Source organism: Anabrus simplex, chromosome 4 (assembly GCF_040414725.1).
Source record: "Anabrus simplex isolate iqAnaSimp1 chromosome 4, ASM4041472v1, whole genome shotgun sequence".
Lineage (NCBI taxonomy): Eukaryota > Metazoa > Arthropoda > Insecta > Orthoptera > Tettigoniidae > Anabrus > Anabrus simplex.
The window spans coordinates 431,791,726-431,807,667 of NC_090268.1; the positions used below are offsets into that span (position 1 = coordinate 431,791,726).

The 15,942-nt window shown below is 39.5% G+C and overlaps 1 protein-coding gene across 1 annotated transcript in view; it reads left to right on the plus strand.

Annotated features, from left to right (window-relative positions):
• The window catches only part of LOC136872319 (endothelin-converting enzyme 2), a 274,577-nt gene that overhangs the window by 63,016 nt on the left and 195,619 nt on the right, over positions 1-15,942 (plus strand). Inside the window, exon 4 of the mRNA XM_067146134.2 lies at positions 9,721-9,817. Coding sequence (XP_067002235.2) covers positions 9,721-9,817 — 97 coding nt within the window. The remainder of the gene's footprint in view (positions 1-9,720; positions 9,818-15,942) is intronic.

Here is a 15,942-nt window from a genome sequence, read left to right on the forward strand (position 1 = left end):
ATTAACACTTACGTACTTACAATGATCCCCAAAAGGAACTTTCACCCCTTCAATGCAGCAATTAAAACTAAGAGGACTTTTCCTATTTGTGATACTTACAACCTGACTTTTAACCCCATTTATCATCATACCATTGCCTACTGTCCATCTCACAACATTATCGAGGTCATTTTGGAGTTGCTCAAAATCTTTTAACTTATTTATTACTCTGTACAGAAATAGTCTTATCGAAGTGCTAGACTACGTTACGCCCATAACTTGATTAGATCAGACGTACGCGCTGCGACGATGTGGAAATCTATTAAATAGTTTATCATCAATAACCAGAAATCTGATATAGAACTAAATGTTAACATAGATGAATTAAACGACCATTTCATTTCGCCAACGGGAATTAATCCGGTCCTGAAAGGGAAAACAATTAATCCGTACGATAATACGCCACCACCGCACAGAGATAAATTTTATTTCAGTCACACCACAAGAAGTGATTGACTCAATAAAATGCATCAAGACCAAGGCTAGGGGCGTAGATAATATACGCCACGAAATGCTCATGAAAATTCTCCACCACATCATTTATCCATTTAATTATTCACTGCAACAGGGGACTTATCCGGAAATATGGAAAATGGCCATAGTTCGCCCGCTTCCGAAAATACGACTGGCAAAGGACGTCGGTGACTGTCGGACGATTAGCATCTTATGCATATTGTCAAAAGCCTTAGAATTCATAGTTCACAAGCAGATTGCCAACTATCTTACTCAGCACAGTCTCCTCCAGTCCGGCTTCAGACCGAGACACAGCACTTGCAGTGCATTAACACATGTCACGGATGACATAAGGGCAAGCTATGGACAACAAACAACTGACAGTTCTAGCGTTATTGGACTTTAGTAAAGCTTTCGGCAGTGTTGACAGAGGCATACTTGTATCCAAATGAAATAGTTTAAATTTCTCGGCGAGCGCACTCCAGTGGATCCATTCCTATCTCACCGGTCGCCGGCAGTGTGTACTTAATAACAACAACAACAACGAATATTCAAATTGGCGTACGGTTGACGTAGGAATACAACAAGGATCTGTACTGGGCCCCCTATTTTTCTCTTTGTATATAAATGGCACAGCCCGGATTAAAACACTGTAAATACCACTTATACGCAGATGCTTTAGAGATATATACTGTATACTCAGCAAACCGGAAAACCTACACTCAGAAACACTTTACCCGAATGAAGACTTGATGACCATAGACATATGGGCCAAAAATCACGGATTAAATTAAGTCCATCAAAATCCCAGGCAATGATTATTGATTACCATAAATTACTTTGCAAACTCAATCGAACAGCGTTACCACAGTTGTCCATAAGTGGTACTCCCATAGAGTATAGTCAAAATGTAAGAAATCTTGGTATAATATTTGACGAACATCTGTCCTGGTCTGCCCAAACTATATCTGTGTGTAGAATAAAATATACGGAACGCTACACTGTCTCAGTAAATTCAAATTCACTTTCCCTTTTAAACTAAAGAACATTCTTGTGGAATCACTCGCATTACCTCATTTTGATTATTGCGATATAGTTTATAACAACCTAGGAGTAGACTGGGGAAGCAAATTACAGTGTGCTCAGAATGCTTGTGTAAGATTTATATGTGGACTTCGTTATGCTGACCATGTCACACCGTCTTACACACGCCTCAGGTGGCTTCGCCTGAAAGAACGACGCACACTTCATACTCTTTGCTTTTTGCATAATATTCTTAATATCTCCGTGATCGCATGAAGCTCCTCTCCACAGACCACAACAAAAATACCCGATCCTGCTCCACCATGTGTTTATCCCTTCCTGTACACAGAACAGCAATCTACACGAAATCATTCACCGTTACCGCAGCCCGACAATGGAATCTCTTAACAGTGATCGTCAGAAGCATGTCCAGCAGCTCAGCTTTTAAACAAGCCTCTGTCGAAATACTAGGTAAACGTGCACGAATCATCAAATTATGACCTGAAAACACCTCCTCCTATCGCCTCTTCATCATTATTTCCCTATTCCTTTCACAGATATTCTTCTTACTCTTATCCTTCTTCTTCTTACAAATCCTTCTCTTCACCCCTCAATTGAAGGCGATGTTTCGGTGTACTGTAGAAGTCCATACATTTTCTAAACTTCCTCTTAAGTAGTAGCTATAGTATTCATTATTCATATATTTTTAATGTACTCTACATACGATGTGTAGGCCCTATTATATAGATGATATGATTTTTTTAAGCGTGGTTACTTTTATTAATACTATTACTGTTTCTACTGTTAACATTATCATATTATGATCATCAGTAGTTATTATTAAGTGTTCTACGTTAAGACTGGTTAAGTGTAAGAAAGGGAGTACATCCCTACCTTTGCCAAAATAAATAAAACATATTATTATTATGATTATTATTATTATTATTATTATTATTATTATTATCTCTGATCCTACTCCTTTACTCATATCAAACACCGGGCGAGTTGGGCGTGCGGTCAGGGGCACGCGAAACAATAACAGCGTGGGAAGTACTGGAACAGCCGCCATACTCACCGGACTTGTCTTCATGTGATTTTGACGTCGTCCCCAAATTGAAAGAACCATTGCGTGGAAGACTGTTGGGGATACGAGAGGACGTTGACAACGCTGTGAAACATGAGACTGCAACATTTACACATAGTGGTTTCCCATTTTAACACCAGGCAAATGCTGGGGCTCTACCTTAATTAAGGCCACGTCCGCTTCCTTCCAACTCCTAGGACTTTCCTATCCCATCGTCGCCATAAGACCTACCTGTGTCGGTGCGACATAAAGCAACTAGCTACTCATATCCTTGATATATACCAGGTGGCGCACGGACGCCGTACTTTCTACTTATAAATGTTCCACATGCATAAGTGATGTGTGGGGTGTCTACCAACTGATTTTAAGAGGAGAACTACTGCCAGCGGGCAGGTTACGTCCGAATATGAAGATATAAGAAACAGAGTCACACTCGCAGCATGTTACTGAGCGCTGCCGGTCGAATGCACCCCTTGCATTAGTAAACATCGTTTTCGACCGCATAGTTCTAGGCTGGTGTATGCTACAGCCGCACTATATTTGCTGTCTGCATTTCGGCAGTAGCTAGTGTGATCAGCAGTGGTGAATACACAGACATTATTTTAATCTGGACAGTCTGGTCGGAATGCAACAGAAGCTCCAAACAGACGTATGCCTTCTACATACGTACTTCACCGAACAGTATTAGTTTTGGTTTCATACATGCAACTCTTCCATCGAGTGGAATATCTACACGTGTATAAATAAATAAGGTATTAGATTTCCTTTTCTACACCTTTGGCGTGTCTACAAACAGTAGCGGCGATTTGGGGGTGCGGCAAGGAGGGACAGTCGCCCCCCCTCTCCACATTGTGGAGTACACATTACATTTTCATTCCATTTTAGCCAGCTGGAACTAGGAATTATTTTAAAAATTTGTTTGTACAAACCTTGTAATCTTATCTGCTAATTCCTTCGTTTATTTTCTTTAAGTAATAACATAATTATTGACGGAAATACGCACAAAATGCTGTTCGTCGCCGCTAACCAATTTGTATAGCACTACGGCAAGTAATGGAGACTTTGCCTGTGCTGTGAGGAAGGGTAGTAGGGGTATATATTGTTTGCCGAGGTCGTGGCCACTGAGTTATAATTCACCCACTTGTCGCGCGCATTCATCAGTCTGGCAGTCTCTTTAGTGTCCGTTAGATTCTTAGTGAGTGTTCAAATACTAAATTATTTTTAATTGCATAATCATGCCGTACTTCTATGTAATTATACCGGGCGAGGTGGCGGTGGGGTTACGGGCGTGCAGCTCTGAGTTTGCACTCGGGAGATAGTAGTTTCGAATCCCACTGTCAGCAGCCCTGAAGATGTTTGTCCGTGGTTTCCCATTTTCACACCAGGCAAGTGCTGGGGCTGTACCTTATTTAAGGCCACGGTCGCTTATTTTTCACGCGTAGCCCTTTTCTGTCTCATCGTCGCCATAAATACTACCTATGTCGGTGCGACGTAAAGCCAATTGTAAAAAAAATATATATTCAGTTGTAATCGTATTTCAACAGAAGCTAATACCAACGTTCCTAAGTTATTTCTTTGTGTTATGTTATTTGTTAAGTAAATGCCCCGTAGTATGTTTGTGAGACCAGGTGAAAATTTTATTATACAGCATTGAATCAAAATATCAAAAAACTATTATTACGAATAGGCCTAATCCACTGGGCTGATTAATTACATTTACTTATTAAAAAGCATAATACAAACGAAATAATTTAGTCCGGTGAATGTAAAGTTGGTATTCTCTTGCGTTGAAATTACAATTACAATTAATATATCTGTTTTTACAATTGACTTTATGTCGCACCGACACAGATAGAACGTATGGGAAGGAAGCAACCGTGGCCTTAATTAAGGTACAGCCTCAGCGTTTGCCTGGTATGAAGATGGAATACCACGGAAATCCATCTTCACTGGTGTCGACAATGGGATTCGAAACCACTATCTCCCGAGTGCAAGCTCACAAATGCGCGCCCGTAACCCCACGGCCAGATCGCCCTGTACAATTACATAGATGTACGGCATGATTATGCAATTAATAATCATTTAGTATTTGAATACACACTAAGAAACTAACAGACAATAAAGAGACTGCCAGACTGACGAATGCGCGCGGCAAGCGGGTGAATTATAACTCCGTGGCCACGACCTCGGCAAACATTTGTACCCCTACTACCCTTCCTCACAGCACATGCAATGTCTCCACTACATGCCGTAGCGCTATACAATAAAGGAAAGATTTAGCATGTAAGACAAAAAGGCTTGTACAAATAGCTTTTTTAAAAATAATTCCTAGTTCCAGCTGGCTAAAATGGAATAAATGCCATATTTACTCTACAAAGTGCGTGTGGGAGTGACTGTACCTCCTCACCCCAACCCCTAACCGCCGCTACTGTTTGTAGACACGCCAAAGATGCAGTAAATGAAATCTAATAACTTATTCATTTAGACACGTATAAACATTCAACTCGATAAAAGAGATGATTGCGTGGAACAAAAACGAATACTGTTCGGCAAAATATGTGTGTAGAAGGCGTACGTCTGTGTGGAGCTTCTGTTGCATTCCGACCAGTTTGCCCAGCTTAAAATAATGTCTATGTATTCACTGCTGCTGATCACACTAGCCATTGCCGATATGCAGACAGCAAATATAGTGCGGCTGTACCGTACACCAGCCTAGAACTATGCGGTCGAAAACGATGTTTACGAATGCAAGGGGTGCATTCGACCGGCACCGCTGAGTAACATGCTGCGAGTGTGACTGTTTCTTATCTCTTCATATTCTGACGTAACCTGCCCGCTGGCAGTAGTTCCCCTCTTAAAATCAGTTGGTAGACACCCCACACATCACTTATGCATGCGGTACATTTATAAGTAGAAAGTACGGCGTTCGAGAGCCACCTGGTATAAGAAAACATAAAGGTGCAATAGTACTGCCTCGAGGAATTCCCCTCTTAATTATTACAGGGTCAGATGAAGCTTTACCTACTATCTAATTCTTTGAGTTCTATTTTCTAGAAATATAGCTAACCATTCAGTCACCCTTTTGTCTATTCCAATTGCACTCATTTTTGCCAGTAGTCTCCCACGATCTACCCTATCTAATGCCTTACTTGTTCAATCGCGATACAGTCCATTTGACCTCCTGAATCCAGGATATCTGCTATATCTAGCTGGAATCCTACCAGTTGACCTTCAGTGGAATAATCTTTCCTAAACTCGAACTGCCTTCTATCGAACCAGTTACTATTTTCGCAAACATGTCTAATATAATCAGAAAGAACGCTTTCCCAAAGCTTACATGCAATGCATGTCAAACTTACTGGCCTCTAATTTTCAGCTTTATGTCTATCACCCTTTCCTTTATACAAAGGGGCTACTGTAGCAACTCTCCATTCATATAGTATAGCTCTTTCCTGCAAACAATAATCAAATAAGTACTTAATATTTGGTACTATATCCCAATCCATTGTCTTTAGCATTACCCCGAAACCTTATCAATTCTAGTTGCTTTTCTACTTTTCAACTTTTGTATCTTACTGTAAATGTCATTGTTATCATAGGTAAATTTTAATACTTCTTTAGTGTTAATCACCTCCTCTATCTGGACATTATCCTTGTAACCACCAATCTTGACATGCTGCTGACTGAATACTTCTGCCTTTTGAAGACCCTCACATACACAGTCCTCTTGTTCATTAATTATTCCAGGAATGTCCTTCTTGGAACCTGTTTCTGCCTTGAAGTACCTTTCCATTTTTCACTAAAATTTGTATGACTACCATTTATACTTGCCATCATGTTATTCTTAGCTGACTTCTTTGCTAGATTCATTTTTCTAGTAAGTTCCTTCAAGTTCCCCTTACTTTCACAGCCATTTATAACTCTATTTCTTTCCTACCTGCACCTCCTTCTTCGTCTCTTTACTTCTCTGTTGTAATATAGTGGGTCTTACCATTCCTTACCACCTTTAAAGACACAAACCTGTTGTCACATTCCTCGACAATTGCTTTAAACCCATCCCAGAGTCTGTTTACATTTTTATTTACAATTTTCCAGCGATCATAGTCACTTTTTAAAAACTCCCTCTTGCATGTTTCATCAGCCATATAGCACTGCCTAATAGTCTTACTTTTAAGATCTTCCCTTCTATCACATTTACTTTTAACTACTAAAAAACACCTTCGTGATCACTAATACCATCTATTACTTCGGTTTCTCTATAAAGCTCATCTGGTTTTTCCAGCACCGTATCCAGAATATTCTTCCCTCTAGGAGGATGATTCGTTTGTGAGCTTGAATCTGGGAGACAGTGGGTTCGAATCTCAGTGTCGGCAGCCCTGAGGGTGGTTTTCCGTGGTTTCCCATTTTCACACCAGGAAAATGCTGGGGCTGTACCTTAATTAAAGCCACGGCCGCTTTCTTCCAACTCCTAGGCCTTTAGTATCCCATCGTCGCCATCAAATCTATCTGTGTCGGTGCGACGTAAAGCTACCAGCAAAGAAATAGAGGATGATTGCCTAGTTGTACTTACTCTTAGAACAATAATCACCACCATCACCATCATTCTTCCCTCTAGTTGGTTCCATCACTTTCTGAATCTACTGCCCTTCCTATATTAACTTATTTGCCATTTGTTGGTTATGCTTCCTGTCGTTCGCATTACCTTCCCAATTGACATTTGGTAAATTGAGATCGCCCGCTTCAAGCACGTTCCTTCCCATATCGTTTCCCACATAGGTGGTTATCTTTTCAAATAATTCTGTATCAGCGTCAACGCTACCCTTTCCCGGCCTGTACACTCCAAAGACATCAAGTTGCCTATTATCTTTAGAGGTTTGCCTTACACCTATAATTTCTTGTTTGTCATCTTTAACTTTTTGTAGCTTACAAATTCTTCTTTAACCAGAATGAATACTCCCCCTCTTACCATTCCTATCCTGTCTCTACGATACACACTCCAGTTCCTCGAGAATATTTCTTCATCCATTATATCATTTCTCAGTCATGATTCAACTCCCATTACAATATCTCGTAAATATATATGTATTAAATTACTTAATTCTTTTTTTTTTTGCTAGTTGCTTTACGTCGCACCGACACAGATAGGTCTTATGGCGACGATGGGACAGGGAAGGGCTAGGAGTAGGAATGAATAATGTTAAGTATCAGTGATAAGTATGATACTTCATATGTGAGGTATGAATAATTATTAATCTGATTCCCAGAAGTATTCCATGACCTTATAATTGTCCTCCGCTGTTGTCGAAGACGTCACTGCAGCATAGACGTATTCTGTCGGCCATGCTTGAGTATTTTGTAAAATTCATGGCGAACTGGCGGCAAATATTGCACAAGAGACAGTCAATCATATTAATTTACAGTGGTGATTTCTGGAGGCACTTCATACAAAGGGGTTAAGTTAAGGCACAGGCTGTTGCACGCCAAAACTTATGTTTTTTATGCCATAAGTTTCAAACTCCAGATCAAAATCAATCATTCACTGCTGATCTGCATTTTTGGCAGTCGCCCAGGTGGCAGATTCCCTATCTGTAGTTTCCCTAGCCTTTCCTTAAATAATTGCAAAGAAATTGGAAATTTATTGAACATCTCCCTCGGTCAGTTATTCGAATCACTAACTCCCCTTCCTACAAATGAATATTTGCCCCAATTTGTCCTCTTGAGTTCCAGATTTATCTTCATATTACGATCTTTCCTACTTTTAAAGACACCACTCAAGCTTATTCGTCTACTAATGTCATTCCACGCCATCTCTTCACTGACCGCTCGGAACATACCACTTAATCAAGCAGCTCGTCTCCTTTCTCCCAATTCTTCCCAGCCCAAACTTTGCAACATTTTTGTAACGCTACTCCTTTGTCGGAAATCGCCCAGAACAAATCGAGCTGCTTTTCTTTGGATTTTTTCCAATTCTTGAATCAAGTAATCCTGGTGAGAGTCCCATACACTAGAACCATACTCTAGTTGGTGTCTTACCGTAGATTTATATGCCCTCTCCTTTAAATTCTTACTACAATCCCTAAATACCGCCATAACCAAGTGCAGAGATCTGTAACCTTTATTTACAATCCCATTTAGGCCCTATGTGATTACCCCCAACACCTAGGCGCTTACAATGATCTCCAAAAGGAACTTTCACCCCATCAACGCAGTAATTAAAACTGAGAGGACGTGAAACTCACAACCTGACTTTTAACCCCGTTTATCATCATACTGCTGTCCATCTCACAACATTGTCGAGATCATTTTGCAGTTTCTCACAATCTTGTAACTTATTTATAATTCTACACAGAATAACATCATTCGCAAAAAGCCCTATCTTTGATTCCACTTCTTTACTCATGTCATTCATATTTAAAAGAAAACATAAAGTTCCAATAATACTGCCTTGACGAATTCCCCTCTTAATTATTACATGGTCAGATAAAGCTTCGCCTACTCTAATTTTCTAATTCTGAGATCTTCACTGAGCGAGCACTTGTAGTAAAGAGTGAATTTGTGATCCTTCTATAAACGGATCCATTGAAATTTGCTTTTCAACTGCATCCTTCGGTTTACTCCAGCAAGCAGTTTGGAGACAAAGAGTTATAAGAGTACTTGTGTCCATCTATCGCCAGACAAAATACGTTTGATGAAGTGGTTCTGAAACAAAATTATATATTGCAGAACATATCAGCATCTGATTTGCCACCAAACGTATTGGTTCTTCCCTTACACTTGCCGCATACTAACTCATTTTTTTTTTTTGTAAATTTTGGCACTTGTACTTTTTTTTTGCTTCTAATCGAAACGTTACTTGACTGGTGCCAGTGAACAACGCTACTGCAGAATGGCACTGCGATTGAAACTGCCATTTTCTTCCGATGGTTTCATTCTATAACGGTTTTGTTCCCGAAATTGTTGCGATGAAATAATTGTGTTCTACCTGCGGGGCATGCTACTCTCTTCCCGTTTCTCCCCTTTGAAGCATGACTCAGGTTATCTGACGCAGGCTGCACTTTACCTTTAATGATATGCATTTCGTACACGTAAGCTGACCCTGTGTTGTCTTGTTAATTTTACAGTGTTGTCAGCCCTCGACGATGTTGGCAGTTTTACTAATGAAAGAAGGAAAGACTGGAACTTCACAAAACTTTTCTTGGGTCTTCTCAAGTACGACAGGTGAGTGTCAATGTAATTACTCAGATATAATGTGCAGAATTCCTGTCTCGTGTATCGGGGGAAGTGATCGGAAAGAATAAGGTCTACATTAATATTTTTTAGATGTTTTACATTGTGTATCTGCGATATGTACCAAAGAGGATACAAAAGGATGGAATCAAATCGATAAATTCCGGTTCCAAACATGATTGAAGACATTTGGTTGTTTATCTGGCTTGCTAGCCGATCCTGGTTAAGTCCAGTGGTATTTGAAGGGGCTCAAATATTTCAGCCTCGTGTCGGCAATTTGACCTGCACGTAAAGGAACGCCTATAGTACGAATTCCCGCCACCTCGGCCTTTCTGAAAAACGTAAGAGTACACAATGGGACGCGAAACGAATATTATTATTATTATTATTATTATTATTATTATTATTATTATTATTATTATTATTATTATTAAAATTTGCTTTACGTCGCACCGACACAGATAGGTCTTATGACAACGATGGGGGGGAAGAGGTCAGTCTTTGCTGAGCTGAGCTAGTGAGCAGACGTGCGTGGAACGGTCCGGATGTGCAGGAAAAGCAATATGGGCGTAACAGTGCAGCAGTATAGAAGTGTGATAGGGCGATGGCACAACCGGGTCAAGTGGATCAAGACGGAGTGTAAATTAGGATTTAATACAGGAATAAGACTGACAGAACTGTTGATGGCGGCAGCTATAGTGGCTACTCTATTAGTCATCGGTTCCAACAAATCAACGATATGAAGGACAGCATAACTAAACGTCTAACAGAAATAAAGGCGAAGATAAGAGAAGACAAGGAAGAAAGAGCTATAATAAATCAGAGGATTCAGGCGCTAGAAGAACAAATACAGGTACTTCAATGGCGAGATAGCAGAAGAACGGAGGAAGAGTAGAGAAGAAATATTATTATTATTTACGGACTGACGGAAGGAGAATTTAAGATGGAGTTGATGAGCTCTGTCCTTAAGCTAATGAGAGAGAAGTTAGGCATTGATTGTACCGAAAGGGAGATAGGTGATGTGTATAGGATGGTAAAGAATAGGGGAAGAAGACCTGTTAGAATTAAGTTTGTTTCCTTATTAATGGCAAGCCGAATTTTGAATAGTGCGAGGAACTTGAAGGGCAGCAGAATTTTGATAAAAAGGGATATGGACAGAAAAAGCCTCCAAGAGCAAAGAGTTCTACAATTCCATTTACGACAAGCAAGAAAATCGAATCTACGGGCATTTGTAAGAGGAAACCGCTTGCATGTGATGGGAGATACCTGGGCGAGAACGTGGTCGGTCAGTGATCTGGGTGATATGTTTAAGGAACGAAGTAAGCAGTTTGGGTCATCAGCGGAAGTGCATGGTGAAGGAGTGATGACACAAGGGATTCCAGAGTATACGTGCGGTGCTGGGGTTGATAACCCTGGACAGGTGACTCAACAGCCTACGTCAGATCTTCCAGTGGAGTTAAATAATAGTGGGAGGAACGACTAGGCGAGCCGGATGTCAACAGCTGCGCCGCGTGGAGGAGCTGAGGATACTTCCAGGCGTAGGTCAGTGAGTCTAAAAGACTTTTTTCAGAAGAAGGGGATGGGTTCAGGTAGTAGATTAAAAATCACAGAAGAACTATCAGACAAGGACGTTATTTGCTCTCCGGAGGGGAGTATAATGGAAGTGGAAAGATCTAGAATGACTAGAAGTAAGTCAGGGAGTTTAGAACATAGAAGTAAAAAATAACTAGAGTTAAAGGTAACATGTGTTAATATTGAAGGAGTATGGAGAAAAATAGGTAACGATGACTTTAAAGAGCAACTGGAAGAAATGGACATCCTTGGGCTTGTAGAAACTTGGGCTGATTACAAGAAAGACTTAAAGATAGAAGGGTGTATCGTATGGAGTCAATATGGATCAAGGAGATCCAATAGAGGAAGGATATCGGGCGGAATATCAGTGTAATTAAAAACAACTTAAAAGATAGAATACAGCTCTTAGAATCTGAGTTTAAGGAATTAATCTGGATAAGAATATTAGATAGGGTCAACTGGAGGAATGAAATATGCATATCTTTTAGATATAATCCACCTTTGAGCTCCCCATTTGCGCAGAATGAGCTTTTTGAGAATTTAGCGACAGAAATGAGACGAATGAGAAGTACGTATGATCAGGCAAGTATTATTATTATGGGCGATCTTAACGCGAGGATAGGGGACAAGAAGTCAGTTTACAGTCAACTTGAGGACGAGGTATTAGTAGTTAATAGAAATAGCCAGGATAAAGAATGTAACAGAAATGGACGAAAACTACTAGAATTATGCGCGTAGAGGAGCTTTATATATTGAATGGGTGGTGGTTTGGAGATGAGAGTGGAACACTAACCTATATAGTAGAAAATGGGGCAGTACCTAGTTGTATGCTGTAGGGATAGTTTGCAAATTATCAAAGAGATAAGCATTAAGGATTGGGCAGAGGCAAATCATATGCCAGTATCTATAAAATTAACGATTCAAGATATAAGAGCGCAAGAGATCGTTTACGATCGTTTACGATAGCGTACAGGAGAGAAAAATACCTAGGTATCGTTGGAGAGAAGAATTAGGAAATGAATTCAGAGAGTACTTCAATGGAGAAAATTTTGAGATTTGGAAAATGGATATTGTAAAACTGATAGAAGAGAATAGAGTGGAAGAAGCCCTAACCAGGAGAGAAAATTTAATAGGAATGGCAGGAAAAGGTATGAGGTAAAATCTAAGTAAAATGCAGATAAAAGGTGGATGGTATAATACAGAATGTGTAAAGAAAAAGTCACAAGTTATGAAGGCACTTAGGAGATACAGGGTGGATGGTGGTCAAGTAGCTAGAAACGAATTTTGTAAAAAAAAAAAAAAAGGAAAGAATACAGAGAATTGTTAAGAAAGACGAAATCGGAATGGCAACAAAAGATGGCTGCAGACATAAATAAAAAGTAAAAGGACAATGACAGTAGGAAAGTATGGGATAAAATAAATCAAATAACCAAGAAGTCGGGTTCTGGGGGGACCAATATAAGTCATAGTACATGGGTCCAGTATTTCTAGAAATTATTGAATAAAGAAGACAAATGGAGAGCTCGTCATGAGGGGATTACTGTTTCAGGGGGTCTGAGTGTCACTCAGCCTGAATTAGATGAGGCTATTTCGACTCACGAAATAAGGAACCTGTTACAACGGGTCAAAAAGGGAAAATCAGGAGCTATTTCGGGTATCACATATGAATTTTGGAAAGAGGTGGGAGAACGAAGCGGCATGTTGGAAATTTTGACAAAGATATTCAATAAAATCTTCGAGAAAGGTGTATTTCCAAAATCTTGGAACGAGGGGATAATATGCCCTATATACAAAAATAAAGGGGATAGATTAAATCCAGGAAACTATAGGGGAATTACTTTAGTAGATACATTGGGGAAAGTATATACGGGTATACTAACAAATAGACTAAGGAACTGGGCAGAGAGACATTCAATCCTGTCGAAATTTCAAAGTGATTTCAGAAGAGGGAGAACAACACCAGATAATGTTTTTATTGTGAGAACTCTTACTGACAGATATGTAGGGAAAAAAAAAAGTGGAAAGCTCTATATAACATCAATAGATTAAGAAAAAGCATTTGATATTGTGAACAGGGGCCAGTCGTTACTAGACTGAGACAAGTAGGAGTGTCATGTAAAATGATAAGGGCTATAGAAAAGATATATGCTGAAGTAAAGTGTACCGTGAGAGTCAAAGAAGTAGTAGTAATAGGAGAGATTATCTGTAAAATGGGTCTAAAACAGGGGTGTAAATTGTCACTGATTTTATTGCTATTGTTCATTAACGATATACTAGAGTTTGAAGTTGAGGAATGATTAACACTGCCATGATTAGAAAATCAGGATATTCCTGGTCTTGTCTTTGCTGACGACATACTCCTGTTCACACTAACACCAGTTGCAATCCAAAAAAGTATTGATGGTATCGAGAAGTACTGTAAAGAATGGAATATGAAAATTAACGCACAGAAAACTAGAGTAATGGTGTGCAAAGAACAAATTAGCAAAAAAGGAAAAATGGTACCTTGAAGGAGTAAATCTGGAAGTAGTTAACAAGTTAGAATATTTAGGAATTATCATATCAGGAAATGGAAATTGGTCTGAACAAGTCAAGAGAGCAAAACTGATTGGTGCAGCAGCCCTAGCTAGTATAAGAATATTAGATAACAGGATGCCTAATATTGATTTTAGGGTACAAAGAAATGTATTCAACGCTGTGATTAAATCCAAAATGCTATACGGTGCAGAAGTATGGGGCACAGAAAAGGAAATAGTAATGCTCGATTCAGTCACCAGTAGATTTATTAAAATAATTACAGGCTTACCAATATGTACAGCGAACATTGGAGCAAGATTAATGTGTGCAGACATAAAAGTGGATATAATTAAGAGACTAACACAATATTGGTTTAGGTTAAAAAGGGAAGGAGGGGGAGAAATTCTAGATATAGCTTACCGACACCAAATGAGGTATCAGGATGGGTACTACGCAGGCAACTTGAAGAAAATGCTAGAAGGAATAGGGATGGGGAACTATTGGGACAACGATTTAGAAGAAAGGAAAGTCTATGGGAGAGTGGCACAGAGGGTAGCAGATATAGAAATACAAAGGTTAAAAGCTGAGGGTAATAATAGGAGAACTCTGGAGGAATTCATGAATATATATCCAGGTATGAAAATAATACATGATAAATTAACCAAAGGATACAGGGAAATGATATGGTGGTTGATGGGAGTTTATAAAAATAAGGCATTTACAGAAGTTGCAAATACATGTTTATTGTGTGAAAAGGAATTAGGAAATGCACATCTTTTGAGACAGTGTGAAAGTACAAGAGCATTACGGGTTAAATACTTGGAAGCGGAAGAGATAAATAAAATGGAAAGAGAATCTGAGTACTATACTCTTGTCAAGTTAATAAACAGGGAATGGAGAAGGCCAGAAAAACTATCGAAATTATTGACAATTGTAAAAAGCTTGTGCGAGAAAAAAAATGAAAGTTGGTGAGTGAGGGCAGGGGCGCATGCTGCTGAAAAAAAAGGAAACAGCGAAGTCAGCACGAGTACACATGGTTCAAAGGATATTATGGGTCACTTGAACTAAACATACAGGAATGCATTTCAGGATGGACCAAGTCTCGGCTATCCTACCTCGGACGACCGAAGTTGGAAGAGGGAGACTCCAAATCGATCAGTTACCCGTACACTGAATAAGAAGTTTAAAATTGATTATAGTCAGCAGAAGAAATCATACGGAAAGTATTTATCTCTGAAGTATCATCTCTGTATGGGTTAATAATAACGAAGTTTTGTAACCATGTATGTACATAAAACAACTTTGATACTACACCCTTCCGGGCCTCGAATGGACGACCCACGCATAAGAATGCCTCCACTTAACCTGGTAAACTACCACGGATGAGACTAGAGTGAAGAGCGGCTCGGAATACCTAACGAGCTTCGAACCGCTCCTCTCCTACTTTCTGTACTGGCCTCGGCAGATCGAGCTCTTGGGGGGGGGGTACGTTCGCAAGAAGAAAAACAAATACTTAAGCTGGGGCCTTATATAATATGTAAGTAGGATCTCTGGGTTCAACTGTCTACTGGATACTGCTTAGCACTACTATACATGACAAGAATCATATAATGGGGGTTATGAATACTAATTTATTCAGAATATGACATGAAAGAGAGAACAACCCTATACAATGAATTCTCCACATACGGGAGGAAAAGAAAATCATTTATACTTTAAATAAACTCGCCTGAGGGCGTCGTCTGCACAAAGGTATAATTCAGGTTTTGCGACCAATATCGTCTATCTTTCCCTCATTAGTTCGTACCTTTGTCTTAAAATTTATTATTCTGTCGATCACACCGTGTTAATCTGAGCTGATATCCCCCTACTTGTTACATACTGTTCTTAGCACGTAATTAACCGGTTCCTACACTACATGATTGCCATACAAAAATGTTTACATAATACACAGACAAAAACACACATACACTAAGCTAAACCCCGGACTTGCCTATTTGGCACAAAGAAAAACAACGTTGAACATC